General features: G+C 33.4%; 5 protein-coding genes across 10 annotated transcripts; 4 read left to right on the forward strand and 1 right to left on the reverse strand.

Annotated features, from left to right (window-relative positions):
- The first annotated feature begins 7,596 nt into the window (after positions 1-7,596).
- LOC145056973 (bidirectional sugar transporter SWEET7-like) lies at positions 7,597-10,248 on the forward strand. The gene is made up of 5 exons (XM_079004713.1): positions 7,597-7,713; positions 8,026-8,062; positions 9,110-9,488; positions 9,558-9,677; positions 9,857-10,248. Exons 1-5 carry the CDS (start codon positions 7,671-7,673, stop codon positions 10,043-10,045), a joined length of 768 nt encoding a protein of 255 aa, XP_078860839.1. The 5' UTR covers positions 7,597-7,670; the 3' UTR covers positions 10,046-10,248.
- A 3,049-nt stretch (positions 10,249-13,297) lies between these two features.
- LOC145056974 (signal recognition particle 19 kDa protein-like) lies at positions 13,298-15,047 on the forward strand. 2 transcript variants are annotated; one of them, XM_079004714.1, is made up of 4 exons: positions 13,298-13,454; positions 13,569-13,751; positions 14,140-14,239; positions 14,695-15,047. In XM_079004714.1, exons 2-4 carry the CDS (start codon positions 13,575-13,577, stop codon positions 14,823-14,825), a joined length of 408 nt encoding a protein of 135 aa, XP_078860840.1. In that variant the 5' UTR covers positions 13,298-13,454; positions 13,569-13,574; the 3' UTR covers positions 14,826-15,047. The 2 variants fall into 2 exon arrangements, with proteins under 2 accessions (XP_078860840.1, XP_078860841.1); XM_079004715.1 differs by having other exon boundaries at positions 13,301-13,454; positions 13,558-13,751.
- Positions 15,048-15,535: 488 nt separating this feature from the next.
- Positions 15,536-16,634, forward strand: LOC145056975 (cytochrome c oxidase subunit 5C-2). Of its 2 annotated transcripts, none has more exons than XM_079004716.1 (2): positions 15,536-15,658; positions 16,258-16,634. In XM_079004716.1, exon 2 carries the CDS (start codon positions 16,290-16,292, stop codon positions 16,482-16,484), a length of 195 nt encoding a protein of 64 aa, XP_078860842.1. In that variant the 5' UTR covers positions 15,536-15,658; positions 16,258-16,289; the 3' UTR covers positions 16,485-16,634. The 2 variants fall into 2 exon arrangements, with proteins under 2 accessions (XP_078860842.1, XP_078860843.1); XM_079004717.1 differs by having other exon boundaries at positions 15,548-15,658; positions 16,265-16,634.
- Positions 16,635-21,897: 5,263 nt separating this feature from the next.
- Positions 21,898-26,057, forward strand: LOC145056976 (uncharacterized). Its single transcript, XM_079004718.1, has 12 exons — positions 21,898-22,121; positions 22,844-23,045; positions 23,139-23,213; positions 23,294-23,368; positions 23,557-23,654; positions 23,727-23,943; positions 24,020-24,070; positions 24,189-24,286; positions 24,369-24,507; positions 24,602-24,697; positions 25,468-25,581; positions 25,665-26,057. The coding sequence occupies exons 1-12, from the start codon at positions 22,014-22,016 to the stop codon at positions 25,910-25,912; spliced, it is 1,521 nt and encodes a 506-aa protein (XP_078860844.1). The 5' UTR covers positions 21,898-22,013; the 3' UTR covers positions 25,913-26,057.
- LOC145056977 (protein ABIL2-like) lies at positions 25,771-27,370 on the reverse strand. Of its 4 annotated transcripts, none has more exons than XM_079004722.1 (7): positions 27,209-27,368; positions 27,025-27,107; positions 26,795-26,945; positions 26,612-26,711; positions 26,503-26,545; positions 26,348-26,424; positions 25,771-26,251 (listed from the first exon to the last, which is right to left on the reverse strand). In XM_079004722.1, exons 1-7 carry the CDS (start codon positions 27,281-27,283, stop codon positions 26,007-26,009), a joined length of 774 nt encoding a protein of 257 aa, XP_078860848.1. In that variant the 5' UTR covers positions 27,284-27,368; the 3' UTR covers positions 25,771-26,006. The 4 variants fall into 4 exon arrangements, with proteins under 4 accessions (XP_078860848.1, XP_078860847.1, XP_078860846.1 ...); XM_079004721.1 differs by having other exon boundaries at positions 26,348-26,427; XM_079004720.1 differs by having other exon boundaries at positions 26,503-26,711; positions 27,209-27,370.
- Between the last annotated feature and the right edge of the window lie 131 nt (positions 27,371-27,501).

Genomic DNA, 27,501 nt, shown 5'->3' on the forward strand with positions numbered 1-27,501 from the left:
CTATGGATTAAAACAAGCATCTCGCAGATGGAATCTTTGTTTCGATGAGAAAGTCAAAGAGTTAGGTTTTTCGAGAAGCGAGGATGAGTCCTGTGTATGTCAAAGTCAGTGGGAGTATAGTTAGCTTTCTCGTATTGCATGTGAATGTCATACTGCTCATAGGAAACGACATCCCAACCTTGCAGGAGGTCAAGTCCTGGATTGGGAAGTGCTTCGCTATGAAGGACCTCAAAGAAGCTGCTTATATTCTAGGGATAAGGATATTGAGAAATGGGAGTAAAATAATAATAGGACTTAGTCAAAGTACTTACTTGGATAAAGTGTTAAAATGTTTTAGCATGGAGAATTCCAAGAAAGAGGAGTTACCAATCCAAAACAATACCAAACTGAGTAAGACTCAGAGTCCGAGTACCGATGCTGAGATAGCAGAAATGATTCGAGTACCTTATGCTTCCGCCGTTGGTTCGATCATGTATGATATGACATGTACCCGCCATGATGTGGCTTTCGCCTTGAGCATGGTTAATCGATATCAAGGGAACCCTCGTAGAGCTCACTGGACTACGGTAAATAACATTCTTAAGTACCTGTAGAGGACTAAGGGCTGGGTTCTTATCCTTGGTGGGAGTGATGACTTAAGAGTGCGGGGGTATAGTGACACCAGTTTTCAGACCGACCGAGATAATTTCCGCTATCAGTCGGGCTGGGTGTTTGCCCTAAATGGAGAAGCAGTAACATGGAAAAGTTCCAAGCAGGAGACTGTAGCTGATTCAACGTGCGAATCATAGTACATAGCAGCGAGCAAAGCGTCGAAGGAGGAAATATGGCTAGAGAACTTCATTGGAGACCTTGGAGTTGTACTTGCCATAAAGGAGCCTATGAAAATTTTCTGTGACAACGAGTGTGCGTTCGCCTTAACCAAGGAACCGAGGGATCATGGCAGATCCAGGCACATCGACAGAAAATACCACTTCATCAGAAATCAAGTAGAAGATGGACTCCTCGTAGTGAAGATGGTATTGTCAGAGGAGAACCCAATAGATCCCCTTACGAAGGGATTGAGTAGGGTTAAGCACTTGCAGCATGCTAGGAGTATTGAATTGAAGGATGATATTAGTTTTAGTGATTATATAGCTATTTAGAAACTTGTAATAGATAAAATGTAAGTGAAATTTGATGATTAAATAAAGAGGTTTTATTTATGAGTAAAGTTATTGTCTTGTGTCAATTGTTTACTGTTGTTTCATTTTGCGTGTTTTGACTTCCAGAATAATATGATTATTAAAACTATCCACATTCGATCATACTTTGAAAGTAGGTATTGAGGAAAGACTGTCACGAATTGGCTTGTAGATTGTCTAAGCATTATAGACATAGCAAAGGTTTGCTGCAACATTCATGAGTGCTCCTGAAATAAGATTTGAGTATTGGATTAAACCCACGCTCACATGAATCACTTTATGGAATTCATCACGAGTGATTGTGAGACGATAATATCGTATAGTCTTTAAACCGAGATATATGAGTTGTTGTTTACAAGTTGGTTGTGCATTGATAATGCGTAAACGCATCAGTAATTTGATGTTATAAAACGTATTGTTGTGTTTGATTCAATAAGTAAATAGTACAAGCATATAAGTCAAAGTTTATCTGCTCCTTTTATCCTATAAGGATTAAAAGCGATATCTTGGGCCCCTCGATGATTTTGTGTTGACTTATGTGTCGGGCACGGTCAGGACTGGGTTGATGTGTTCTATTAAGTTTTATGTCAAAAAAATCAGAAATCGGGAAACAAACTACTGGACAATAAGTATGACTATGTTCCATGTATTTGTCTGCATGATATCTTGAGAACGGAGGACTACATAGGACGTGTCAGAGTTCGACAGCGGCTTTCGAGAGCTACCATTGCTAATCGGATGTTGAAGTCATACTTGCATTAATAGTTATTAGACTTATCCAAGTGGAAGATTTTTGCATTTGGTGTCTAAGCCCATAACTATAATTGGTATGTACTTGACCCGATAGTAGCATGGTCCTTTTGGGTTGCCTTCACCATAGCAACTTGACTGGATGAATTATGGAGAAAGAGGTTAATTGTGATTTATTAATATATTATAAGAGTAATATATTAACTGAGAAATCATATTATTTAATTAATATCAGTCAAGAATTAATTTAGTGATCAAAAGAGATTAATTAAATTAAGGGGACTGATATTGTAATTATAAGATAATTGCAAGATCGACTATAAACTCCTTAAAGAAGGAGGTGAAAGAAATTTATGTGGAAGCCCACATAGAAATCGTCCATATGGGCCTTCTGGAAGGATCATGTGGACCGCTTGAGGCATAAGCAATTTGATTAGGGTTTTGACTAAAACCCTAGCAGCTCACCTATATAAAGACCCCATGGGACTCCTAAAATCGGCACTTGAACCCTAGAAGAGTACCAACCGAATTTTTGTGATCCCTTGCCTCTCTCTTATATTCCTCCAACTTGCTCTTGGTGTTTATGATCTATTAGAGGCATCACATTTGAGGTGCTAAGTTCTCAAAGGTTGAAGATCAAGCAAGCTACTAGAAAGGTAATCATCTAACTTTGTATTAGGTATTGTAATTATAAGATAATTGCAAGATCGGCTATAAACTCCTTAAAGAAGGAGGTGGAAGAAATTTATGTGGAAGCCCACATAGAAATCGTCCATATGGGCCTTCTGGAAGGATCATGTGGACCGCTTGAGGCATAAGCAATCAGATTAGGGTTTTGACTAAAACCCTAGCAGCTCAGCTATATAAAGACCCCATGGGACTCCTAAAATCGGCACTTGAACCCTAGAAGAGTAACAACCGAATTTTTGTGATCCCTAGCCTCTCTCTTATATTCCTCCAACTTGCTCTTGGTGTTTATGATCTATTAGAGGCATCACATTTGAGGTGCTAAGTTCTCAAAGGTTGAAGATCAAGCAAGCTACTAGAAAGGTAATCATCTAACTTTGTATTAGGTATTAATTTCGAAAATTGCATGCTAGTTTAGGGTTATAGCTTTGGATGATTATTATTGCATGTACAATTAGAGAAAACCTAGATCCAAAGCTTTAGGGATGCATGTGCACCATAGGATTGATGTAATGCTTAAAACCCATCACTAACTTAGACACAAAGACAAACACACAAAAGGCAGTGTGTCTATCGATTATCAATATAGTTCAAGCAAGTAGGGTATCGAACACAGGGAACGGTAACAATTAAAATAAATACTAGTATTACCTAAATAAAACACGTAATAAAAAGGGGGTTTTTTCTAGTTTTGCAAGACTAAAAACTTAAGCAATCAATAAACACTTAAACAAAAGACAATTAAAAACTAAAGGAGAATGAAAAACAACTAGATTCAATAAGATAAAAGAGACTTCCATTTAGATTTCGATTCATTTATTCCTATGGTTGATTTCGTGGCAAGTGCAATGGATTAATATATCAATGATTACCATTGTAACAGCCCGAATTTCCAGGTATCTTTTATTCATATATTTTTTGGTGTTTTGTGAGGGGACTCTGCGAGTTGGAGCTCAAACTCGCCGAGTAGGATCGCGGTTCTGGACGCGGGTTCGCGCCTGGACTCGGCGAGTCCGCGCTGTTTAATGAAACCCTAATTTCCTGGTCCTAAGCCCTATTTAAAGGACCTTATGGCCCTTCATTGCGGCTACCTTGACCTTGAGAGCACCAAAGCAGCTGACGGTTCTTGTGAGTGAGATAAGAGGCCATTATTCACCAAATTTGTGTGTATTTGCAAGAAAGGAAGGGGAAAGTCAAGCTAGAAGAGTTGGGGAGCTTGGATCTACTTCCATTTCTTCAGGGGAAGCTTCTTGAGGTATCATTCAGAGCTTATTTCCGTGTTTTTGTTGATATGGTCAAATCTAGGGTTTCTTCATGCCTTGTTTGTTTTGTAATTGAAGTGTGAGAGGTCTCATGGGGATATGGTACCTAGATCTGGACCTTAGCAGGTCCAGAGAGTCCCAAATGCCATGCTTTATGTCCTTCCTTTTGGGTTGGAGACTAGGGTTGCCATCTTAGAGGTCATTTCTTCAAAAAGAGCCTTGTAGGTGTTGCATGGTAGCCAAGACTGTGACTTTACGTGATGAATGAGCTTAGGAGGGCCGGATTTATGACTTCAAGTGATTAAACCAACAAGTTTCCTAGTGTTCAGTTTGAACCAGGTAAGACTTGTAATATTAGTCAACTAAATTGGTCATTCAATTAACTCATATATGGTTGGTCATCACATATGTTCACACATTAACTTACTTATTTTCTATTTAACCCTAGGTTCATGTTCACTAATACTAGGCATACAATCTTGTTTTCACAAAACTATATGATTCAAGCAATTAATAAGATATCCATGCAACTCAATTACTTAGTTATTACATAAAATAATTATCAATAACAAATAAAGATCTTTTAACAAGCTTAACAAGATAAATAAACAAATCAAATTAACCCAAGTCACTCGATCAAACTATATTCATAAGATCCTCTATATCTAAATAGAAGTATGGAGTTTAGCCCATAACTTCAGCAAAAACAATCATAAACTCAAAATCTAATGTTATCAACATGACTAAAAACAAAGATTAAGAGAAAAGTGATACTTTAATGCATTTGATCTCTTTAAACTTAAGTTCCTAGTAGAAAATCGAAAACCAGAACTTCTCAGAACCTTTCTAGCCTCCAAAAGTCGTCCAAAGCCTCTAGCATTCGTTAGGGTTTCAGGAATACACAATCTCTCTCTCTCTCTCTCTATATATATATATATATATATATATATATATATATATATATATATATATATTCCAAAATTTAGCTACAACATGTCGAGCTTTTAAGATAAACTCGTCGAGTTTTTTTACTTAATACGCGCGTACAACAAGGCATCCTTGTATGGGGACTTTCCAGCCAACTCTTCGAGTTCTTCCTTATTGTTTCAATTTGTATGTAAGGTTTTATTGTAAGCTCATGTTTAACCAAGGGATTAAAATGTTTTTATTTTAGTAGAATTCGACATATTGTAGATAAAACTCTAATAATTCTCTTAGTTTAAATGTAAAAAATATTGGATCATTGCAACCCCTCCTCCTAATTTACATTGCGGTATGACCACTGCAAGAGAAGGGCTTACCGCATGTTGGTGATGGCTATTCAACCGTTAGAGGTTCTCAACAACTACTTCTAGTTTTTTTTTAACTTCGCTATAAATTCACACATTCAGTTCTCATTTTACTACACAAAGCAAACATCAAACTCTCTATATATTAACCTTCCTTTGTATTTAAAATGTATTTATCATCGTCGTCCACTTCGTTGAATACATTGGCGTTGCGGGAAACGGGGGTTTATCGGAGACGTTATGCGAACAACACTATCTTATTTTTAATTAATGAACTATTCTCTTTTTATTAATTTTATATAATTAGATTTTATTCAATTAAAAAAAATAAACGATGTGGTAAGGTGTGTTTTAACCTTTGCTATCAATAGAGCGCTATAGTGTTTTGCGGTGTTACTGAACCGCTATTTTGAAATAACGTTTAAGAATAACGGTGACGCTATTAGCAGCGCTATTGAACGCTATTTACCGCGAAACTCATCAGCGCTATAACGACGCTACACCCGCTTTTACAGTTTCTTACATATTGAGCTACTTTGACAAAAAAAAAATGATTGTGTGTTGTTTCAATATTAAATCTTTATTTTTTTAATTAGTTCACTACACTTTTTGTCTTAATAAGTCCAAATAATAAATATAATTAATTACAAACTACAAAACAAATGAAAACTTCCATTTCTCGTATGTTTCAGTAGTTAGAAACCAAGAACGCCTTGAATTGCGATGACCTTTTGACACTTTTTAGTTTTCATATTATTATATTAGAATATTTTATATAGATTATGTTATGTTTTTATATGATTTTTTATGATATTAATTATATATTGTATTAATAATCTAATATATAAATTTTGTAAAAATATATAATATAAATTATACATAATATTAAAAAACCGTTATACAACTGCAATAACCGTGATTTCAAATAGCGGCATGTGACCGCTATTGAAATTTCGAGTGCAATAACTGTTTAGGTTATAGCACCCACCAGTTTTGTGTGGTAAGAAGAAAAATGATGTAGCGATTATGTGACACTGTAATGATGTGATATGTCACCGTATACGGCCTAAATGACAAATTTTTGTAGCAGCATGACAAATTTTAGGTAGCACGTATATGGATTGTGTCAAATGTGGCGCAATTCCCTCTAATCTTATACGGAATAATAATTATAGAAATTAAATTTTCCTACTTTTTCTTATAATTTATCTATCTATCTATTTGAAATTACGACAAATCTCATAAAATATTATTAGTTTTATCAAGATCCACATTTACCAATATTTCATATGAATAAAAACGTAAGTAGGTCCACTAATAATTATTACTTGGCTTTTGAGTTCATCTAAATAAATAAAATTAAAAGATACGTGTTACAACAGTCTTACATTGTGGGTGTAGGACTTGCTCTCTACACTAATTTCTGTTTCATCATTAGGCTCATTGCTTTAACTTTGCCGATGTCGTCCTCCAAAAGTCCAATGGATCATAACTCGCGTCTAGTCTCAACTATCAATACAATGAATCCGAAAAAAATAATAATAATAATAATAATTATGCAGCAGGGTATCCTCGACATCTCGTACATGTTGAGAAAAAACAAATTTTAGCTAATCCGTGGCTATAAATGTAACTTCAAAATTAACATCTAAGAGATTAAGTTGTATGTTTTTAGTTCAATAGAAGAAATTACATACTTGAACTCAATTATTATTGTAGCGGATCAAAACTTTTAGAGTAAATTACACGGATGGTTCCTATGGTTTACGGTAATTTGCGCGTTTGGTCCCTAACTTAGTTTTTTAACTCAGAAGGTCCATACTGTTTGTTTTTTTTTACGTATTTGGTCCCTGTATTACCTAAAAAGACTATTTTGCCCTTGATTTTTTAATTTGTTTAAATAAACACACCCCCACACCTTACCTTACCCACCCCAACATTTTTCTCTATTTAAATAATAGTATTTTTAGGTAAGACAGAGACCAAACATGTAACGAAAACAAACAGTAGGGACCAATCGCGTAACAAAAACAAATAGTAGAGACCTCCCGAGTTAAAAAAATAAGTTAGGGACCAAACGTATAAATTACCCCAAACCATAGGGACCATTCATGTAATTTACTCAAACTTGTACAAAACATAAATTCTATCTTTAAACATAATTTATAAAAAAACAGAAAATAAAATAAACATATTACAAAACAAAATTTAACACATGTCTCATTTTCTTTTTTTGCACTCAATTTGCTTCTTTTAATACAATATAGAAGTCATCAACATAAAATTTATATTTAATGTGTTATCCGGTTATTTCTTTTTTTAAAAAATGGATGAAATTAAAGTGCAAAAATCCAAACTCAACCGATTTGTCATTAATAATTTACACACACACTCGTCACCCTTTCTCTCTCTATCTCCATAAGCAACACCATATAACACCCCATCTTCCTCCTCTCATTTCAGCAACAAACACACACACTCCACTAATTTGCTTCTTCACCATGGTTTCTTCAGAATTCGCACGCACAGCTGTCGGCATCATCGGTGAGTAAAACACACACAAATTCTATCTCTCGATCGATCGATCTAAGAATATATTTGATTAAATGATTCTGCATGTCCTTTTAAGTGCTCAATTTCATTCTCGGAAGCTTTGTTACTAGCTGTTTTAAACTTTCGATTTCAAATCATGTCAATTGCAATTCATCAATGGCATTCGATCCCTCTGTGCAATTGTTTTAGAGATCGAGAGACTCAGCGAGTGATGAAATCATTTCGTTATTGAAGTGCATTCGGTGTTCTTAATTTGTGTTTTTTGTTCGTATTCTAAATCTGATCTTAATTGTTGCTTTTCAGGAAATGTCATTGCACTTATCTTGTTCTTATCTCCTGTGTAAGTTTTCTCTACTATAATTCACTCACACTCGCACACACACTCACACACATGATCTTGTTCTTATCTCCATTTTTGCTCTAGTTTTTTATGGAAACATGATAAGTTTTGCATTTTTTTCACCGCCATGCTCTGTGGATGTACCTTCGCCGCTTCACGAGTTTAGTATGTTGCTCAAATGACAGATGTACCCTCTAGAAAAAGTACTTTTTGTGCAAAAATGTTAAATGCTTTGAATAGTGAAAGGGTAAATCTGACATTTGCGTCAATGTAGCCATATAGGTGTGAAATAAGAAGGCCAACTACCTAGTCCTGAGTACACTCTTATCTTTTTTTTGTGATTCTTCCGCCATTAATGAAAACTTAAATCTCAAGTACTTCTCATGAAGTAACATTTAATTCCGAAAAAAAATAATTTTGGTCATTTGGAAATAGTTATATTAAATTTTTAATTACATTTGATATATAACATATTTGTGATTTATGTGAGACATTCTTTTATCTTCTGAGCTGCTTTTATTACATTCATAAAATAATTTATGATTTTTTAGATCACAAAATAAAATACTATATATATTTCAAATAACGAAACGATGAAAAATAGCCTTTTCATGAATATAGAAAGTTTTTTTGTGATAAAATATTGAAAGTAAAGAGGTCCACTTGGTCAAACCTCAAATTTCATTATTTGTTTCGTTTGTAAAGTTTTTCACCCAAAAGTAGTTTTTTTAATTTTTTTCCTTTTTGGGTATTAATCTCTTTTTAACAAGAATTAAAAGACAAAACAAAAACTCATAAACATTATCAATCACAATCTCACATTCTGTTATCAACTTTTGTTTAGAAAGAAAAGGACAAAATTAAATGTAATGAAAAGAACAAAAGCTTACCTGTTTATAAATTTTGAGTGCAAGGGAAGAAATATAGTTAGTTTTACAATTTTGCTCTTACTTATAAAAATCCTACAAGTAATAACGTACAGATATTAATTTTGACCAGAAGTCAAACAAATTCTAATTTTGACCAAAAGCCAAACAAAATTCTCAGGCCAACATTCATTCAAATTGTGAAGAAAAGAACGGTGGAGCAATTCTCGCCGGTGCCATACCTCGCCACCTTTATAAACTGCGGGGTGTGGGTGTTGTACGGACTTCCGGTGGTCCATCCTCACAGCTTTTTGGTCATCACAATCAACGGCACAGGTTTGTTGATCGAGACTGCGTATCTGCTGCTCTTCCTGATATACTGTGACCGCAAGCAGAGGATCAAAATGCTACTGATCATTGCCGGCGAACTGGTGTTTCTCGGCGTCTTGTCTGCCCTGGTCCTGACCGTTGCCCATTCCACCAAAGTCCGGTCAGATATTGTCGGAAGTATTGCCATTGTTGGGAATATTATGATGTATGCGTCTCCATTGTCTGTTATGGTATGCCTCTTCTTTACTCCCTCCAATTAACTTATATTTCTATAAAATATTAAAATATTTTTTTATCAGAAACTTGTGATTACAACGAAAAGCGTGGAATATATGCCATTTTTCTTGTCTTTGTTTTCGATGCTGAATGGCATAAGTTGGACTATCTACGCACTCATTCGCTTTGATCCCTACATTGTTGTAAGTCGCTATTTCTCTATTTTTCAATAATTAATTATTAAATTTGAAATTTGCTTGAAAGGTTACTTCCAAATTACATTAACTTAAATACATATGTAACAACTTGTTTTTTAAAGTTGCTTAAAATATACGCTAACATTGATGATTAATATGATATTAATGAAGTTATTTTTATACAGATACCAAATGGGCTTGGATCACTATTGGGTATAACCCAGTTAATACTGTACGCTACCTTTTACAAGTCAACACAGCGACAATTGGCTGCGAGGAAAGCAAATGCAGAGATGGGTCTGGCTGAAACGGGTACACAGGTGGGTCCGACGAAGGTGAACAGTGTGGGCCAGGCCCATAATGAATATCCTTAGAATATTTTGATTGGTATAGTATTCTACACTTAGGTCCATTAGGCAAAAGCCCATTATAAAAGAACTACGAAAGGGCAATGCTGTTTCTGATTTTTCTTTTTCTTCTTTTGAGTGTTTAATCGTGTGGTGCATTGGAGCTGTTAGATGTGTAATATGAAGCTCTAATGAGGAGAAAATATTATCCATTTCTCTTTTCTGTTTGATTTACTTCTTAACGTGGTTGTTTCATTCAAGTTTTTCTTTTAATGTCATCCAATGATAAAGGGAACACTAGCCACTAGGATTGATTTACCTTATCGAGTTTTTGAGAAAATAGTCAAATCAATTAAGGATGAAAAAAAACCAAATCAAAATCAAAACAACATTCAACGGTGTGTCGGTGTGGTTTGTAATTTTTTGAAAACTATAAACATTGTGTTCGATTCGGTTCTATAAACCAAACAAACCGATTTGTTTCCCGAGAAATCATTTAAACCAAAATGTTCTGTATTAATTTAACTAAGTGTGAAACCCATGTATTACATGAGTTTATTTAAAAAAATTAAATACAAAATTCTAAACATTTAAGAAGTTTGTATTTATAAGAAAAGTGAAAAAATATTGAATTATAAAAATTAAAGTGTTTTGTTTTCTCTTTTAAATTTAAACAAATAATTTAGATAAATAAATAAAGAAAATTAATGAATCTTTAATTTAGTAATTTTGAAATTAGAAGGAATGTTCATTAATGAAGTTGATATGCATTTATTATTATTACATTTAAATATTATCTAGAATTTAATAAAATGAAAAAAAAAACAATAAAATGACATGTAGAATCTACCCTAATAAATAAGAATGATTTTGCCACATGTCATTCTCTCATTCAATTTGCCACATGTCATTTTGTCATAATTTAGAGATATATTTATTTTCCACTTGTCATTTATTTCATTTTCCATTTCTAATATATTATTAATTAGTTTCCATAAATTAAACCTACCATAATGGTATTAATTTCAAAATTTAAATTTTAAATTTCAATTTCAAATAAATTTATAGTTTAAACCTTTGTGTTTAACATTTTGTTATAATTAATCTGTTTAGTATACAGGTCTGATAACTAAACAATAATTTTAATTTATTTATTTTTTGCATGTTTTTTTCCTCATAAATTTTATTTATTTCAAATTTCAAATTCAAATAAACTTCTCATTTAATCGTTTCTATTTAACATTTTATTTTAATCAACCTGTATAATATACGGGTTTCACAACTAGTAAAAATTAATTTAAAATAACCATAAAATTACATGTGACAAAATAAATAAGAATGTGACATGTGACAAAAAAATCTTTATTTATTAGGTTAGATTAGTTTATACCTTATGTTTTTATTTAAATACTTATTACTTAAAATATAACCCTATCATCTTTTTCTAGATTGATTAGTTGAGTAAAATTTACATTTTCTAATTTACTTGAGAGACTACCGCTTAACTATGAATCCATTTTTCTCTTCTACCTTACCATCTTTGGCGGCTATCCATTTCCATCACGCGGTTTCTTTCTGGAGCACCTCCGAGTATAGTTCCTGAATTTTGGGATGTTTTTATAAATTTTTACTCATTTTGATTAAATTCTTTATTAAATTGGAATTAACTAAAAAAGGTTTTGGTCTTTTATTTTTTTAATTGATAAAAATGGGTTTAGAAAAGCCCGCTAGCCAAGACATAAAATATGTTTTGGTCTCTATATACTCTATATTGGGCCTCTAGTTTAGAGTCCACCCTTTTAAAAAAGGAATGAAATTTACAAATTACCAATAGAGTAACACTTTTGTATAAAATAAATTTGATCTCGCGGTGTGACAAAACGGTGGAGGTAAATGGAGATGTGCCCATAATGGGGGTTTTATAATCATATTTTTGGAATATATTCACCATAATTATTTTTGAAATCGTCACCATCCTATTTAAATGATAAAATCATCATTTAATGTCGATTGGTATTTGGTAATCTAGAAAATTATGAATTCTATAAAACTCTATTTCGGTGCCTTTTATCGGTCCCTTGTTTGTTAAATGATTATACTCGTAATTTGGATTTTGTGTAACTCAATCATATAGAAATATCATATTCGGAAAGCGTTTACACAATCTATCAAGAAAATTCAAGTTGCTTGTCAATTTTAGAAACCTTCTTCTCCTCCCTAACCCTAACAGGGAGGGTACACCACTAATTTATACTTTATACGTATTTTAAGGGAGGGTACACTACAAGTTTATACTTTATACGTATCTTAGTTAGTTGGCTAATAATATTGTTTGAAATCCTATTAACAATATTTAGTTATGTTTTGATCGATTTTATTTTGTTGGTTATTTGAGTAATTTTATTTTATTATTTGGGTTTAACAATATTTTTTAAAAGTAACAAATATAGTATGTTATAGTTTAATCTTTTTCTATAAAAGAGGAAATAATAACAAAAAAAAAATAACAAAACTTTATATACTTTACATTTCAATTTTTTTCAATAACTCTATATTCCAATATCAACTAAACTCATAACAAATTTAAAATTGTTTATACTCAATTCCTTTGAAAAATTCCAATTCCTTTCTAGACATTTGGCAAACCAAACTTGTCATAACTGTATCTTCAATTTCTATGTTTATGTTATTGCAACTTTATACTTGTTTTTTATTTTCTATTTAAATCAAATACAATAGAAATATATATTTGGTTGGAGTGATTTTTTTAATATACATTGAAATTTTGGATATACAATTTCAAAAATCCAATTCTAAACCTATATGAATCCGAACATACCGGATCCTTATTTCTTGGCCCAGATCCGGATAAATTTGGACCAGATTATTTGATATCCGAATACCTCCGAAATTAGTTACCAATTGGATTTTAAAAAATGGATTAGATTACATCCTATTTTTGTGCACCTCTAAACTAAACATAATTGGTCAATTTAGTTTGACTATGATTTGTTTCTTTAATGTAGACTATTTTAGAAAATATATAACGACAAAATGATAAGTTCTTTGAAAAAAACTCCTTATATACATAAAATGAACAATCAAAATAGCAAAAACTCGATGAAGCATCATATGGTTATTTTATACCAAATATTAGTTTAGCTTTTCGACTTCAAGAAATAAAAAACTATTCCAAAACACCCTGTTACAGTGGTACTCTGTTGTTATACCTTTATAATTGGGCCTCTTATACTCTCTTACTAGTCCAGCATTTTGGGCTTTTAGCCTTTTGTTATTAGCAGTTTCTTTCTCGACGACAGTTTTTGCTTTTGCAGCTGCCTTGTCCCATTTCTCGGATTCTCGCCGGAAGTCGACCACATTGCCGTCTCCGGCCACTCCTTCTTAAAGTCCTTGATCGGCGTCCAATCGGAAAAAGGTATGTCGTTGATCGTGTCTTTCTTAAAAATCTGTATTTAGTAATTGATACGGTATGTGCATCTATCTTTATACGATCGATTCAGATTTCTGATTGCGATTAGGCTGTTAACAGAAAATTATGGATGGTGAGACGCCTAATTTCAAAAAATGGAATATACTATATCCTGTTTACATAAACTCGAAGAAGACTATAGCCGAAGGTAGACGAATCTGCGCAGCAAAAGCTTGCGAAAACCCTACCGCGGTAGAAATCGGTGATTGTTGCAGCCACCTGAAAATTCCTTTCGCTATTGAGGTTTTTTCGACTTCACTTTGAATTTTCTTTTACACGAAGCTATGATTCTACTTCTGATATCGAATAGTTTAATTTAAGGTGAACTAGATTTTCACGTTTTAAGAATGATTGATTAGAATGTTGAGGTTTTATTCATGACATCAACAAGTTGACATAATGTATAGTTGTATACAGTTAGTTTTGATTTTGTGTCAATATCCTTACAACTTGAATGAAAGATCCAAACATGGATCTGTTGATTATCTATCTGTGTTCATCAGAAGAATAGTTATTTGTTAACAGAAACAGCAACATATCAACATAATGTAGCTCTTATCAAGTATAAGCAGCTTTTCTGTTAACTTAAATGTGTAATTTAGGGTTCTAATTCACTTTCATTTTTATAAAGCTTGATAAGGCATATCCACGGGACTTCATGCAAGTAGGAAGGGTGAGGTTCATTCTGAAAAGGTCGGATGGGAGTTTATACAACCAAGCTATCACATCTAGTAAGCATTGATTTCTGAAAAGTTCTGATTTTTATTCCAATTTGTTCCTGTTTTTTGATTCTGTTGTATGATCATGTGGCTAATGAATGTAAATTTTGTGCAACACCCAGTATAAATGTGGAAATAGCAACCCTAAAATGTTAACATAATAAGAAAATAACCTCATTATATGGCTAATAATATGAAGAAAACATAAAAAGTTATAAGTTTATAACCAAGATAAACTAAGGGGTGTTAATGGGCTTAATGAGTTAAGCACTTAATCTAGACAACTGGAATGTATCAAACATTAACCCGTATTTACATATCTGCCTCTCTTCTTTTTTCCTCTCACGTTGAAATTGATGAATATTTTTTCAAATGTAATGGTAAAATGGTAATTTAATCTTGTTCATACAGTTTTTTTGGTCTAGAAAAAAGAAAGCTAATGTTAATTATGAATTTTTAAATTGCAGAAAAACACCTGATGCTTCATGTTGCTGAATTGGTTCCAAGACACCCTGGCAGGGTAAAGAAACAGGAGCCTGCTGCCACGTCAACCACTGGACCTTCTAAATCTGGAAAGGGTGGCAAAAAGAAGAGATAACTTTTTTTTTTTTTGGTTATACAACATGTTTTTGTTTATTTAAAAAATATTTGGATTTTAGAATTTGGACCCCTTTTCATTGGTTCTAATTTACACCAAGTTGTGACCTGATGTGGCCTGTGTTTTATAATTTCTTAGACATGGGAAATGGAATATGGATATGTAAAGATTTAAGATTTTGCATATTACATATCTCCAGATTTATATATTTTAAGTTTTTAACCATGTTTGCATAAAATATATAATAATACAATGTTAGAGGTTATAAATATATAAATACATTTTGACATGGCTTCTTAATTCAGTTTTACCTGTATGAGTTGCATAAAAAGCCAAATTGACTTGTTTTCATATAGGGTTGGAAATGTGACATGATTTATGAAATAAAGCAATAGCAATTAGATATGATTTATATCGATTAAAACAAATTGAATCGACTAAACCCAAAACAAAAATGTTATATGTGTATTGTTATAAGAAAATGATATTTGTTTAGAATTACGTTTATAAATTAAACAAAAACATTAGGTCATATTAAGCCCGATGCCAATTTTGTTCATTTTGGGAAGTTTTAAATAATAAAGAAACCACAAAGGGCTATATGATACTTCAACTGAAACGTACGGGGTCCATCTGTCCAAAATAAGAAAGTTATGTATGCTGATTTGAAAATATAACAAAATACAAGGAGTGTTAATGCAATTTTTCTTTCGTTAAATTAGACCCGTAACTTTACTAAACAAAAAGTCAAAAACTAAAATCACTCGTCACAGAAGGCGCATCCGTAGGGCAAGCGAACGGCGAAAAAAGTCCGCCAGTCGTCGTCGTCTCCGGTAAATTTTCCGTCAACTTTTTTTCTTAGCATGTTTTTGTCTCTAGGAAACAAAGATTTAAATCAGAAACAAGTAGATCCGTTAAAATCGTAGATTCGTGCATGCTTGATTTTTCATCTTTTTTGTTTAAAAATTGCTATTGTTACGATTATCATGATATTGTGAAGTTAGTTAGTTATACTGTTTTTAGCTTTGTTAATCAAACTTGCTTGATTGTTGTTAACTCATTTGTAATTGTTTTATCTTCATTCTTCATTGAAGACATGGGAATCGAACGTATATTTTGCATTATCCGTTTGTGTAACAGGAAATTAATTTGTTCTGTAAATCTTTTTTTTTTGGTAGAATTAAAATTGAGGAATTTGTAAAAAGTTAGGGTTGTGTCGACACATGTGAAATGAAGAACCCAAATCCAAAATTTTAGTTCCATTACCATAAACAAATCCAGAAAGAAGTCAAATCAATCAAAACAGAACCAAATTGACTTGCCTTTCGCATTGCGGATTTTTTTAATCTTTACATACATTTATTTTCCCATAATAATAACACATTTGCATTTTTTTTTTTTACTATTGTGATTGTTACTGTTTTTTCCTCAGATTACAGGTTTTTTTTAGTAGAAAGTATAATAATGGGTGGTGGTAGGGTGGCTCATCCGGTGTTGAAAGGGCCAAGTGTGGTGAAGGAACTGGTGATTGGGGCGGTTCTTGGGTTGGCTGCTGGTGGTTTGTGGAAGATGCACCACTGGAATGAGCAGAGAAAAACAAGGGCTTTTTATGATCTTCTGGAGAAGGGTGAGATCAGTGTTGTTGTTGAAGAAGAATGAATGTTCCTTGTTGATGTCTTTATTAGTTGAATATATAAATTGGAGATGGGAGTTTGTGATTTTAATAAAACATAAAATTCTGCATTGAAATTGTACTCAATTTTCACTGTTTTGTTTAAAAAAATTGTGGGATTGCTGGATCTTGATTAATTGATTGATGTTATATTTTGATGCTATGTTTTTTTACATAAAGGAATCATTACAAGTAATTGTATGGTTTTTGGATTATCTTAGGCTCAATATTTCTAACGTTGTGAGTCTAACGTTGTGAGGCATCAACCATAATATTTCTAACGTTGTGAGTCTAACGTTGTGAGGCATCAACCATACTGGACATGTTTGCTACTTGCCCTTAAAAGTAAAAACAAACAAATAAAGGGAAAATGACTTTATATAATTATAAAGGTAATTATGTTAAAAATCGTTTAAAAAACATCATTTAAATTTGGTCTTACAAAAAACATCATCCAAATCCAAGTAAATCATTTCTACAAAAACACAGCAACAAACTATATATTTGTTCGAGTGTCACCCTTGTCACCCTTATGGTGATAAGCATTTACCGGTAATTTAATTGTTGTTATAACCATAAAAATAACTTATTATAACATATCACTAGTTTTTGATAAACTATTTAAATTAACTTATAGATAAGTTGGCTTTTCGAACTATCACACAAAATAGAGTTGAAGGCTATTGGGTATGGGCAACATGTTATTACATGTTATCACACCCAAAGTGTCGACCTCATCATCCTAGTCATATTTTTGGTGTTATAACACCCAAGATGGAAATGGACAACACCAAATAACATGTGATATCGCTACCATTTTATTTATTTATTAATTTCTATTTTTCTAATTTGTTTTTTTTTAATTTATGTCTTGATATTTTTTTAAAAACATATAAATTAAATAAAACATAATTAAATTAAATAGTTAATTAAACATACTATTTTAAAAATAAAAACGACATTACAATGAAAAAAAACATCGACCGAAAACATAATAAACCTTCTCTTCCCCCTCTTGGAAACAGGCTAGCGATGAGGAGAAAAGTCGCCCAGGTCCTTATTTCAACACGTCAGGAGAGGAGCGAAAAACCTCTCGCTTTCAAGTCGAAGGCGGAATTTAAAAATATAAAACTGATACACTATTCTTCGACTAAATATCTCCGCTCGATCTTTGCTTTCATTTTTCGGAGCACCTCCAACCGTCTCGGTGACATATTCTCCTCGCTAGTTTGAAAAATTGTCAAATCCTTAGCAATGTCTTCATCGGCTTCATGACGAAGGAACTTCAAATGCTCCCATTGCAAGTCATATCTTTTACGCGCAATTTCGTTGTGATCGTCAAACTTTTGTTTTCATTTCCGCTTGCTCTCGATGTCTACTTTCACCTTCCTCCACATGTCGTTGAGCCCGCCTCGCTTTGTCGCGACTTATCGATCGTCGAGGCGGGGAGATCTCTTCGATGTCGTTGAAGTCGTCCGGTATCTCATCTATGTCTGCATTAAGGTTGATGTTCGTGCGTACGTCCGAAAATCAATCGAACCCGAGCCGCAAGACCTCTTCGATTGTTGTTCCGTAAATGTGTCCGTTTTATTCCATCTTGGGTATTCCTTGATAATCTCTCAAATCTTTTCGTGCTCGAAAACGTGACCGGTCTCAACATGATATTGGTCCCTAGCCGCTCTATAATCGTCAAAATGGGTCGCATCACTTTGCTTGTACGAGGAAAGTTTGTTGTGGACGGAACTGAATTTGATGCACTTCTTGCTTATTTGAGTCTATTTGCGACTCAACATATCGTGATTGCGATAATTTGCATCCTTCTTCAAAATTGTCCGAAATTTCCCGATCACGGCTTCCCAAAAAACAACTTTTCTCATATCGTTTCCTTGTGTTGGATTTTTTGATGTCCCGCACCATGCCATCGCCAACGCGTATTCCTCCCCCGCAGTCCACCATGCTGGAGGTTCGTCTTCTGATTGCTCCACCGCGACCGCGACCACTTTCCCTTACCTTCGTGCTCTCCCTTTGTTGGCCAGTTTTTCCGGCTCCCCCCCCCCCCCCCGCTTGCGTCTCGGGAACCGTTTCTTGCGTGGGTGGTGGTTGCGTGATATTTTGTTGCATTGTAGCGAATGTGTTGAAAAGGTTTTGTGGAATGGTTGTAGGGAATTGTGGTGGGGCGATGCAGGATTGAAATATTTGCATTGACTGTTGAGGATGTTCGGGTACAACTCGTATTGTGCAAAACCAAGAGATGGAGATGTATTTGTGTTTGGAGAAGGAGTGTTAGGGTTTGATCCATATGATTTTTTGTGTAAAAAATGAATTGATGGTATGTAATAATTAAAGTGAGAAATGGTGAGTGATATTTGAAGTGAAAATGTATATATAAATATATAGAGAAATTAAATATCCTCCTACTTTTGCTCCTGCAAATCTTCTTACCCAATTAAATGATGACATGTTGTAACAACGCAAATTTTCAAATAAATTTTTCATTTTAAAAAAATAAAGTATTCCCATTCAAAACAAGGCATAAATAATTTAAGTGTCATGTCAAATACAAATTGTCTAAACCCCAAGATCATCAAAACATTCTCCAGTGTGTACCGATCACGCCGGCGCCTTCCCACGGTCCTCGCTAGTACCTGAAACATATACATAACAACTGTAAGCATAAATGCTTAGTGAGTTCCCCAATATACAACTTACGCACATACGCCTTTCCAGGCCCTGACCTTCCGGTCCATGTGTCTCAGGGGACTTCCGTCCCTGCTGGGTAAACCTTCCGGTCCTACCCACGCCGACCTTCCGGTCCATCACACAACATATTGCCTTCCGGCCCATAACATATTGCCTTCCGGCCCATAATATAATCGCCTTCCGGCCCATAACATACATAGCACATATAACAAACAGCTTACCACATATAGCATACATATCACATATCATATATGACCTTCCGGTCACACAGTCAAACCCTTCCGGGTACAGTATAGTGAGAAGACTCACCTCGTGAATGCTGAAAGCTAGCAAATCCTGAAATCACTCGTGCACAATCCGTCGAGCTACAACCTCCCTATAACATCACATAACTCTCATTAACACTTATATCTTCTAAGTGTGACTATCCCTAAGAAGTCGGACTTAGGTCAACTCTGATCAACGGTCAACGGTCAACGGTCAACTCGACCGGACTCGGCGAGTGCCATGGCGACTCGGCGAGTCTAGACGTCCTCCAATTCTCTGAGATTCCCTTTATACTCGTCGAGTATCCTCCTTGACCCGACGAGTTACTCCTGGAAGAATCGCGGGGCCACCCCGACTCAACTCGCCGAGTTTGAAGAACAACTCGACGAGTCCCAGTTAATCTTCAAGCTACTCGCCGAGTCTGTTCATCTAACTCGGCGAGTCCATGCCATGCAACCGCTCAAACTGCATCCTAAGGTCAGAACTGCTTCGACCATTCCTAGGTCTGGCCTTCCTAGGCTGATCCATCACGTAAAGTCCTCATTTCAGTGCTCATGATACACCCTATGATTCATAATTTACATTTTGACTTAAGGCATAAGGATTCCAATCCAAAACCTTCATCAATTCCCGAAATACACAGACATGGGACATTCTGGACCTCCAAGGGTCCCAATACAGGGTTACAATCGTTTAGGGGACTAGGGTAACATTCAATCTATTCACAAAAGGGTTCCATAAACCCTAATTCCATAATCACATCAACATAGCAGAGTATATTCGAATTCTTACCTGGATGATGTGTTCTCTGTGTCCCCAATCCTCCGAATGTGACTCCCTTGCTGTTCCTTTAGCCAATCCCTTCTCTTTCTTGCACAACAACTCTTCTATAATCAACAATGACCTATAATCCTTGCTCCAGATGCACACAATCGATTTAGGGTTCTTCTCAGAAGGCTAAAATGAACAATGACGGCCAATAAGTCTCTTTTATACGTCCCAAACCCGAACGGTTAGGGTTTTCGCTAAACAGCGTAGACTCGCCGAGTCCATATCTGGACTCGTCGAGTCCAGTCGCGAACCTGCGACCAAGTCTGCGATCCTACTCGGCGAGTCTAGGCTCCAACTCGCCGAGTCCCTTCTTAAAACACCCCAAAAACATAATTTAACAATACCTGAGATTCCGGGCTGTTACACATGTGTCATTTTAGTATACTAAAATATCATTAAATGAACATTAATTGTGACACATGTCATCATTTAATTGGGTAAGAAGATTTGCAGGAGCAAAAGTAGGAGGATATTTAATTTCTCATATATATATATATATATATATATATATATATATATAGAGAGAGAGAGAGAGAGAGAGAGAGTGAAAACTGAAATAGATATAGTTTTTTTTTTTCTTTTAAACATTTTGACCGTTCAATCAACGGTCCATTTTATAGCCGTTGTAGAAAAATCGGTGTGTATTTCTTTCGTTTCTCGTTACCACGAAAACGCCCGATACCATAATGCCTAATAACAACAAGGGGGCGACGATGTTTTGCGCGTTATACCGACGTTATTTGATGTACATGTCGGAATAATAACGGGACTCCCATTGCCCATTCCGAATGGGCTAAATGAATGAACATATTTAAAAGTAGGGGTGTTCGTTTAGATGGATCGGTTCTACCCGATCCAACTAAGTAAATCCAAATTAATATCGGTTTTAAAAATATGGATCCGAATAATCCAAATTAAATTCAAATCCGATCCAATTACAATTTGGTTGGACCGGTTTTTATAATTCGGTTTTCAAAAACTAAAATATTTTAAAATTACATATAATTAAAATATTATCCAATTTTTATAGAAGAAAAAAAAATATTTAGTTGTGATTTAAAATTTATAAACTACTAAGAATGTATATTATAGTTTAATATTTAATAGTTAAGGATCTTTGAACTTGTTTGAAAAATAAATTATAAAATTAAAAAATAGTTATAGTTATATTAAAAATAAATAAATAATAAGTTGTTATTTGTTTTTTTTTGGATTATTCGGTTCATAATTTATAAACCAAAACCAATCTAAAATCCAAAATAGTAATTCGGTTTTGTTGAAAACCAATCCAAAAATCCGAATATCCGAACCAAATAGTCCAATCTAATTTGTCAAATTGAGCAATTCGTTTTTATCGGAATAATGAACAATATTATTTAAAATTATTTAAAAGTAGATAATATAAATTTGATTTGGTTTAGTGAATGAAAAGCAAAGAAACTGGATACTTGTAAAAACCGAAACCTAGATTATCAGGCCGGGTCGAGAGTCGGATATGGGTCATTGCCTATCCGGCCAAAATCCATTTACCGAATGATGAAGTAGACGACGAATCTCTTTCACACCAACATTTTTATCAGTTTCCCGCCATTACAAAATATACAAATTCAAGTCGAATTGTTCATTCATTATGAAATTCTGGCTTCAGTTTGATGCAATCGAATTCTAGCTTTTGAAAGTTTGGATTATCGTTAACAAGCAGTGAAGAAAGAGGAAAAATGGCGGATGATGTAACGAGATGGTCGGTGACCTACACGAAGCACATAAAGCAGAAGCGTAAAGTTTATCAAGACGGATTCTTAGATGTTCAATCATCTAGTCATAAGGTTGCTTTCGCATCATACTCTTAATTTGTTTATTGCGTCGGTTAATTGCGTGCGAGGACACACAATGTTAATCATTGTGATGATCGTTCATTCGTTCTACTGTCTGTTTCATTCGAACTTTGTTTTTAAGTTTTGTCTACATCTTATCCTCTCATCTGGAAAAATCGACCTGAATTTGACTTCCTAATAGTGATTTTGGCTTTTATAGTCAGATAAATTATCTGTAACAGCTACACCTACTGTTCTTTAGAAATCAACGAGAACATATGATGGTTTTTGATACTTCGAGTGCTTTGTTAGACCACAAAAAATCCATATATGTTGCCAGTTTACAGATAGCAGTGGTGTAGATGCATAATTAGTAAATCTATCAATGCTTTCACATGATACATAATTTATGTATATTGATTTCGAGAGATTCTATATAAAAACTATTCAGAAATTCATTTCCAGATGATAGAAAAGTATGGTTCGTTCATAACACTACAATAGCATAGCCCACTTCTATTGCTAGTGTCACTGCAAGAATCTGCAATTTTCTTATAACACCATAAGATAATTATATTTTGGACTTCTGGTTCCTATGAGATTAAATACCTTTCAAATGGAACACTTAAAAGAAAAAGAGTACAGTGATTGCTATGGGTGATATTAACAACTGATCAATTACCTTATATCTAAAGAGCATTACCACTTTTTCATTTTTATCAATCTTCTAACAGGTTAAGCTATATGACGATTGTGATAAACTTTTGGATAGCAAAATTGTGAAGCTTGATGATGCTGTTAAATCGGGTGAAACAATAACACTTGGTGCTTATCTTGTTGACATTGGTGATCCTCATGGAGATAGTAAACCCTTTCCAAACTTGATTCTTCAAAGAGACAAATCTACTGCTGATAAGGCTCACATGTCCAACAGTAGTAAGCTAAATAATAACTCCACTTGTTTTTATGATGTTTAGTTGGTATATAACTAAATACCACACATTTTCATGCTTCTATTTTCACATTTAGAAACCAGCAAGGTTAGCTCACGAATTGGTAAAACATCATCAATCAATCTGAGTCCATCACAGAAAATTATCAGAGGTTAGTTATATTATATTCATAATCATGTAATGTAACAATGTTAAGTGCCATTGCACTCATGTTAACCTTCATGATATCAGAGTTCAAGAAACGTGAAGTCAAGAAGTATTGCTCTCCACCCAGTTGTCCAGACACATCTAAAGATGATTCAACAGGTTTATTTTCTAAATGAACAATTTCTCTTACAAAGGAATCTGTGATGTTAGGCTTTATATTGGGTATCAATACTTAAGTGGAAAGATTTCTTTCATATTATTAATCATGTTTATATATTTTTAATTGTTAGACTTTTAGTTGCATATTGTTTTCACATTGTTGATTCTATTTTCTTTTTTCCAATTAGAATGGCAGGTCTTATACACTACTCAATTAACACAAAAAGCCAAGAAATTTCACGATGGAATCTTAAAAGTTTTAATTTCTGGGTTGCGGGGGAGGCAGGTTAAATTTCAACACATTTTTGCATACTCACCAAACAAAATTACACATTTTCATAGTTTTTTTTTTCCTCAGGTGATTCTATATGATGAAACAAGGACACAATTAGACAGCAGATTCCTTAAAAAGGAGGAAACAATTACAGCTGGTGAATCAATGAAATTTGATGGTCATATAGTTGACATTATAGAACTCAGAGACCATAAACCTTTCAAAGATACAAATGTTGATGGAAGAAATTTCTATAAACAGAATACAATGCCTTCCAAGAATCACAATGAGCATCTTGCTGGTTTGTTCATCTATTCATTTTGTTGCATTTTTTTGGTGAATGTTATTTATCTTATGTCATTGTTATGTAAATTCAGAGTTCAAGAAACATGAAACAAACATGTCTTTTACAAAAACAGATTTAAAAGGTCAGTTCTATACATTATTTGACTTCTGCAAGGCACATTTTTCATTGACTTTAAGCATCCACAATGTTCTGTTATGTCTATTGCATTATTATGATTTATCATTGTCTTTTTCAATTAGAGTGGAATGTCATGTACACTACACAAGTAACCCAAAAGGCCAAGAAGTTCCATGATGGTGTCTTAAAACTTGCAAGTTGTGGATCACAAGGGAGAGAGGTCAAATTTGTCATTTTTGTTATACAAACATGTTTTTATCTATTTTGTTTACCAATGGGAGGATATCTATACATCATCACAGGAGGCTACTTTGTTATCAGAAGATGGAACAATATTGTCCCATAGATACCTTAAACTCTCTGAAGACATCAACAGTGGAAGTTTATTCAACATGTCAAATTACTTGGTGGAAATTGGTGAACAAAGGAGATGTTCTGAAGGTAGATTTTATATTTCTTTAGTGTCATAGTTATGTGAAATTACATGAAACTATGGATAATGATTTGTTATTCTGTTATTGGCTTAAATGTGTAGGGGAAAGTTCAAGGAAAGCTTCTACATTGGAAAATGAAGATGTAGAAAATATCAAATTATCTAAGAGAATCCCAGCTAACAGACCTCTATCTGATGGTAAGACTTAATAGTCTGTTTGGTATGATGGAATAAAATCAACAAAGTAATGGAATGGATGATTACATTCCATTATCATGTTTGGTTGCCTTGAAGGAATGGAATAAGTCATTCAAACATCTTGTTTGTTATGTACATTTAGAAAACTAAATGAATTTAAATTGATTGATAAAGAAAAAATGTGATTTTATACAAATAAACTTTAATCAAATAAAGATGCATTGCTAAGTTAATGACATATAAAAGTATTTCATGTTCGTTTCAAATGTAGACTATATATATTTCACGTAGTAAAAAAAGTTCATTTTCGTTTTAAAAAAATATTTTACAAAAATAAAAAAATAAATTAAATTAAATACCATGGAATCTTGAAATAGACTTAAAAAAGCAATGTAATTAAACTTAATTTTAAAGATATTGGTGTTATCAAAGATTTTGTAAATAAAATAATCTATAACCATGATATATCATTCCATTCCATCATGGAATGCATCACATTGCATGATAAATGTTCCATTCCATTCCTATGTGGCAACCAAATATGATTTTCACTTTCCATCATAATGCTCCAATTCCATTCCACATATCTGATTACTGCATATACCAATCATTATCTTGATGCATGATACCCAATTATGTTGTGTAATATGAATTAAGATTCCATTTATTTCAGGGGTTGTTTTTTGGTCAAATTGTAACTTGTTTTTATCTTTTGGTTTATCATGTGGTTATGAAGTTATCCTTTCTAAATTTATATGTTATATTTATAGAAAAACCTCCAAAAAGAGCTTTGCAATCGGAAGATACTGACTCAAAAGCTAGAATTTTTGAGCCAGATGAAGCTGTATCAACAACTATCATAAACAACAAGCCTTTACGTGATGGTATATAATTGATCCCTATATCAATTTCTATTTGGATTTGCACTAAAATTTGGTGGTTATCTTCATCACTCTTTTTTAAGCAGCACGTTCGATTTTGTCCATTCTAAAAAGACCTACTACTCAAGAAAGTGGTGAAATAGAGAAGCAAAAAGACTCATATACTAGTACTTCTGACGTGGCAATTTGCAATGAGGAAAATTGCAAACCAGTTGATGATGATACTGATACTAAATCACCAGATTCTTCTAAAGATTACAATGATCTGAATGATTTCAAGAATACAAACTCAAGAAATGCAGACTTCCCAAGTTTTGATCTTGGATTTGACTAGACCCCACTTTTCTCACAAAACCACTCCCCCAAAAGGAAAAGAAACAAATTGTTTATTTTTGGTTAATGATTAGCAAAACATCGATAGAAACAAATTAAGTTGTACGCTTTTCAGGATCTTTTAACGCCTTATTCTTTGACTTGTACATGTTGAGCAACAGTTTGAAAAGATTTCTGGTTTTCTTAGAGTAGGCTTCCATATCTTTTGGACTTTCTCTTTGTGGATACGATGAACAAGATCTTCTTGATATGTTTGGACTCATGGATCTATGAGCACAAGATGCAGACTCTGATCGCTTTATCCGGAATCGAATAGGTGAAATTGATCTTGATCGTTTTTCTGGTTTTTCATGTGAATTTAATTAGTAAATAAAGAAATTATTTAAAAAAAAATATCGTCAAACTTGAAAGTGGAAAGAAGTCTTTTTCTGCTAACCTATTCTTTTGTTCAATGCAGCCTTTCTAAATGAAAAGTCAACCGAACCCGGTGGGAATTGTCCAGAATACCCCTTTCTGCTGTTACAAAGGTAACTTCTTATAACGACAATGCCTACATATGATTTACTTATTATATATATGTATATATGTTACCTTACACCAAATGACTCAGCCTTTCCTTCAAAAACACAATTCTCTGTAGCAATAATTAGAAAAAATCTCAATAAGATACATGAGAAATTTTTAAAAAATAAAAATCCACCTGGGAGAGTGTACTTCTTAGGACACTTGGGTGTCTGTGGAGTCTCTAAGTATTGATATAATCCAACTTTGTTAGCATATGCTTGACATGTTTGTAACCTCTGCAAGCAATAATCTCCAAGACAACATATAAAAAATACAAGTTTATAAATATAAAAAATATATATTTTTATAAAAAGATTACCTGTTCAATGCATAAGAGTTGAAGGTTTAGTCTGGAAGCTTCATTGACATTGTGATCTAGAAAGTTGTTGAGTTTATACATGACAGACCCCAAATGGTCTATGGTTTTAATGAGAGATTTGGAGATGTAGTTCTTTAAGCTTTCAAACAACCTTAAACAAAACACAGAAACTAATCAAATAGAAAAACATAACAACAGTGGATAAAAATATCACAAAAAATGACACTCACATTTGTTTCTGATCATTCTTGTAATACGAATCTTCAAAATGTTCTGCAGCTGAATACAACTGTTCTTTCACATTTCTTAAGTCCTATAGAAATACAACCGATTTATAAAGGCTTTGTCATATTAATATTAGTAGTATAACATGGTGAAAAAAAGTATTTGACATTTTAGAAAGTGAAAAGAGACCTTGAGACCATTGGCAAAGAGACCTTCATCATAGTTGGGATGTGGAAGAAGATCAATTACAATTTTACCCTCCATTAGGACACCTAAGCACAAAACATGAAAGTTTTGATAGTGGCTAAAGTTTAAATAGAGACAGACCACTTGTTGTTGTAGGGGTGAGTAAGTGAGAGTGAGAGTGGGTCATATATATATATATATATATATATATATATATATATATATATATATATATATATATATATATATATATATATATATATATATATATGTATATACTTAGCCCACACACATAC

Source organism: Lactuca serriola, chromosome 6 (genome assembly GCF_051521515.1).
Source record: "Lactuca serriola cultivar US96UC23 chromosome 6, Lser_US96UC23_V15, whole genome shotgun sequence".
Taxonomy (NCBI): domain Eukaryota; kingdom Viridiplantae; phylum Streptophyta; class Magnoliopsida; order Asterales; family Asteraceae; genus Lactuca; species Lactuca serriola.

Bases quoted from the DNA above. Each gene is read 5' to 3' on its own strand.
- LOC145056976 (XM_079004718.1), top strand. From the start codon at position 22,014: ATGGCGGATGATGTAACGAGATGGTCGGTGACCTACACGAAGCACATA. The intron at 24,071-24,188 runs GTCAGTTCTATA...TTTTTCAATTAG, and splicing joins TACAAAAACAGATTTAAAAG to AGTGGAATGTCATGTACACT. The intron at 25,582-25,664 runs GTATATAATTGA...TTTTTTAAGCAG, and splicing joins CAACAAGCCTTTACGTGATG to CACGTTCGATTTTGTCCATT.
- LOC145056975 (XM_079004716.1), top strand. From the start codon at position 16,290: ATGGGTGGTGGTAGGGTGGCTCATCCGGTGTTGAAAGGGCCAAGTGTG.
- LOC145056973 (XM_079004713.1), top strand. From the start codon at position 7,671: ATGGTTTCTTCAGAATTCGCACGCACAGCTGTCGGCATCATCG. The intron at 8,063-9,109 runs GTAAGTTTTCTC...CAAAATTCTCAG, and splicing joins ATCTTGTTCTTATCTCCTGT to GCCAACATTCATTCAAATTG. The intron at 9,678-9,856 runs GTAAGTCGCTAT...ATTTTTATACAG, and splicing joins GCTTTGATCCCTACATTGTT to ATACCAAATGGGCTTGGATC.
- LOC145056974 (XM_079004714.1), top strand. From the start codon at position 13,575: ATGGATGGTGAGACGCCTAATTTCAAAAAATGGAATATACTATATCCT. The intron at 13,752-14,139 runs GTTTTTTCGACT...ATTTTTATAAAG, and splicing joins AAATTCCTTTCGCTATTGAG to CTTGATAAGGCATATCCACG. The intron at 14,240-14,694 runs GTAAGCATTGAT...TTTAAATTGCAG, and splicing joins CAACCAAGCTATCACATCTA to AAAAACACCTGATGCTTCAT.
- LOC145056977 (XM_079004719.1), bottom strand. From the start codon at position 27,283: ATGGAGGGTAAAATTGTAATTGATCTTCTTCCACATCCCAACTATGAT. The intron at 26,946-27,024 runs GTGAGTGTCATT...GTTTTGTTTAAG, and splicing joins AAGAATGATCAGAAACAAAT to GTTGTTTGAAAGCTTAAAGA. The intron at 26,252-26,347 runs GTTAGCAGAAAA...ATGAAAAACCAG, and splicing joins TGCATTGAACAAAAGAATAG to AAAAACGATCAAGATCAATT.